At 44.7% G+C, this 2,424-nt stretch overlaps 1 protein-coding gene across 1 annotated transcript; it reads right to left on the bottom strand.

Moving 5' to 3' along the window:
• Positions 1-291: 291 nt before the first annotated feature.
• On the bottom strand, positions 292-1,790 carry LOC147438788 (uncharacterized). Its single transcript, XM_086484762.1, has one exon. The coding sequence runs from the start codon at positions 1,289-1,291 to the stop codon at positions 716-718; it is 576 nt and encodes a 191-aa protein (XP_086340888.1). The 5' UTR covers positions 1,292-1,790; the 3' UTR covers positions 292-715.
• Positions 1,791-2,424: the final 634 nt, after the last annotated feature.

Here is a 2,424-nt window from a genome sequence, read left to right as displayed (position 1 = left end):
TGCTATAAATGAGCACCAAGAACCTAACTTAAGAGCAAGAGAAAAAGAATAAAATTAGCTTTGAATGAAATATGAGCAAATAAATGGTGTTAGCATGTCAAAAAAATAAGCTCACATTTGTCTTTGAAAGAGAATCGTGTATGACTACGATTGGATATTTCCTGTATAGTATGCAATCGTACAACAGAATTGAATGAAGTGTGGCTGGATGCCACACTTGCGTTTCCTTTACGCTTAGAGAAGAGAGAGAGAGAGAGAGAGAGACAGAGGAGAGACAGGCTGGTGACATAGTAACCAGAAGAGGGGGCAAAATATAACCTTTAAGAAAAAGGTTGATACACACATACATTTTCAATGAGGTTTTTGTCTATTTGGCGTGCCTCTTAAGAAATAGAGGGGCCCACATATACACACACATACACACACACACAAATCTCCCTTAATTCCTGCTAATTAGAAAGCAATCACCTTGCTTTTCGGCTAATCATCTTGGTTTTTTGCTAATCACAAAGCTACCCTCTGCTTTTTGCTTTTTCCTGCTTATCAGCTTTCCTTTGCTCCTCAGAGAAAACATGACAGAGATTGGTTGAAATCTCTTTCTGTGTATGTAATGTACTTAGCAATTCTGTGTGTATGCATGAGTGTCTACCTACATTGGGCAAAATGCTAACCTCCCCTTAATTGACAAAAAAATGTAGTATGCTGTGCAATCAGCTTAGTTGTGCAAGGGATTTGGACCTGTGGGGACGAGCCGTTTCTCCACGCCATACCGCGGGTCGATCTCGCTTCCCTCTGCATCCTCCGGCGCAGGGCTACTTGAGCAATCAACGATGGTGTCATGTGAGGACGGTGATGGGGCCGACGATGACGAGCGTGCACTATGATGGGAATGGGAAACGCAATCTTTGTGTGGAGGATCCAAGCTCTGTTTATCCATTTGTCGATAATGTGAAGCGAGAGCCTTCATCAAGTTTGCCGTAGCCACAACCCCTTCGGTCGCGATGGGCCGGTGCTGCTGTAGTCCCCTGTGGTTACCTGTGACCTGCTGTTTCTGTTGATGGGGCCAAGCTGCTGCTGGGGGTGCATAGGTGGGATATAACCTCATAGCCCTTGTGACAAGAGAGAGATGAATGAGGAGCAGCACAAAAATGATCAAGGGCTTTTGCAAGCTCAATGCTGGGTGGCTCATATTAGAGACAAGAACACAGAATTTGGAGCTGTCTACCGGAGGCAAAGCGTGATTCCGACCTGCTGCTGCAGCGGAGGCGGCGAATGCGGCTACTCTGCACATATATGTGGCTTGGGGCTGCAGTCTGGGAGCATTTGAGACCAAGGTAGAGGTAGAATTACAAGCTTGATTTGCATTGCAGCTGCTGCTGAGGGAGAAAGAGGGAAAATGGGGTATATTATCTAAGAGAGGGAGGAGTGGGCACAAGAGTTATAACGACAACAGAGAGAGAGAGAGAGAGAGAGAGAGAGAGAGAGAGAGAGAGATGGGCGATAGGAACTCTGTTTGTCCTCGTATCTGTGCGTGCGTGCGTGCGTGTGTGAGAGAGAGATAGAGAGAGAGAGAGAGAGAAGAGAGCAAACTACTGAGAAAGCGTTCGTTAGCCGAAAGAGAGAGGAGGCAGAGCTGCGCGCAGTGGGCAGGCTGGTGCGTGCGTCCGTGTGTGTGTGTGGAGAGAGAGAGAGAGAGAGAGAGGGTATTGATGACGAGAGATGGGAGGTGGTGGTGGTGGTGGCCGTGGTGGAGGAAGAGAGGCAGTGCAAGCGTCTTGAGTATGGTGGTACATCATAACTTGCAAAACATGGGCATGACTGCCAGCTTGTATTATTATAAGGCTTCCAAACGCAACCACATTACCTACAGATCTTTGTTCACACCAAACTTTTTTCCTTTTTTTGAAGGAGGTGGAAATTTATTAAAATATATTAAAATAAAGAAGAAAAAGAATACAAAGGTCCCATAGGAAGGGGGTGGGACAGCCCCAAGCCCAGAGAGGAAATTATATCATATGCAACATTCTATATGTGGTAGAATGATAAAACTTGGAACAATGGTAGAGAGGAAATTATATCATTTGCAACGTTCTATATCTGGTAGAATGATAAAACTGAGGAACAATGGTGCTCCACTGCTGCCATCTAGTAACCTTCATGATACAAGATACATTGAACCCTTCAGGGAGAGCATCGTGTGTTTTGTTACATAATCTCATAGCACATTGTTTAAGCTCAAACATAAGAAGTCAATTGGGCTAGGTTGAGGATTGTTTAAATATAGTGGCATTTCTTTGGATTCATATAAACCATAGCAGAAGACCTCTGCAGATATTCCTTAGGGGAATATCTAATCCTTTGCAGTTTCCAAAAGAAGGTCTTTGTAGTCCAAAGCTGGAAGGTTGAGTTGATTGGTTGCAGCTT

The sequence above is a fragment of the Adiantum capillus-veneris genome, chromosome 16, assembly GCF_014529385.1.
Source record: "Adiantum capillus-veneris isolate H3 chromosome 16, ASM1452938v2, whole genome shotgun sequence".
Classification (NCBI taxonomy): domain Eukaryota; kingdom Viridiplantae; phylum Streptophyta; class Polypodiopsida; order Polypodiales; family Pteridaceae; genus Adiantum; species Adiantum capillus-veneris.
Note: the sequence above shows the minus strand (reverse complement) of the source record. Positions and strands in the feature narration are given on the sequence as shown.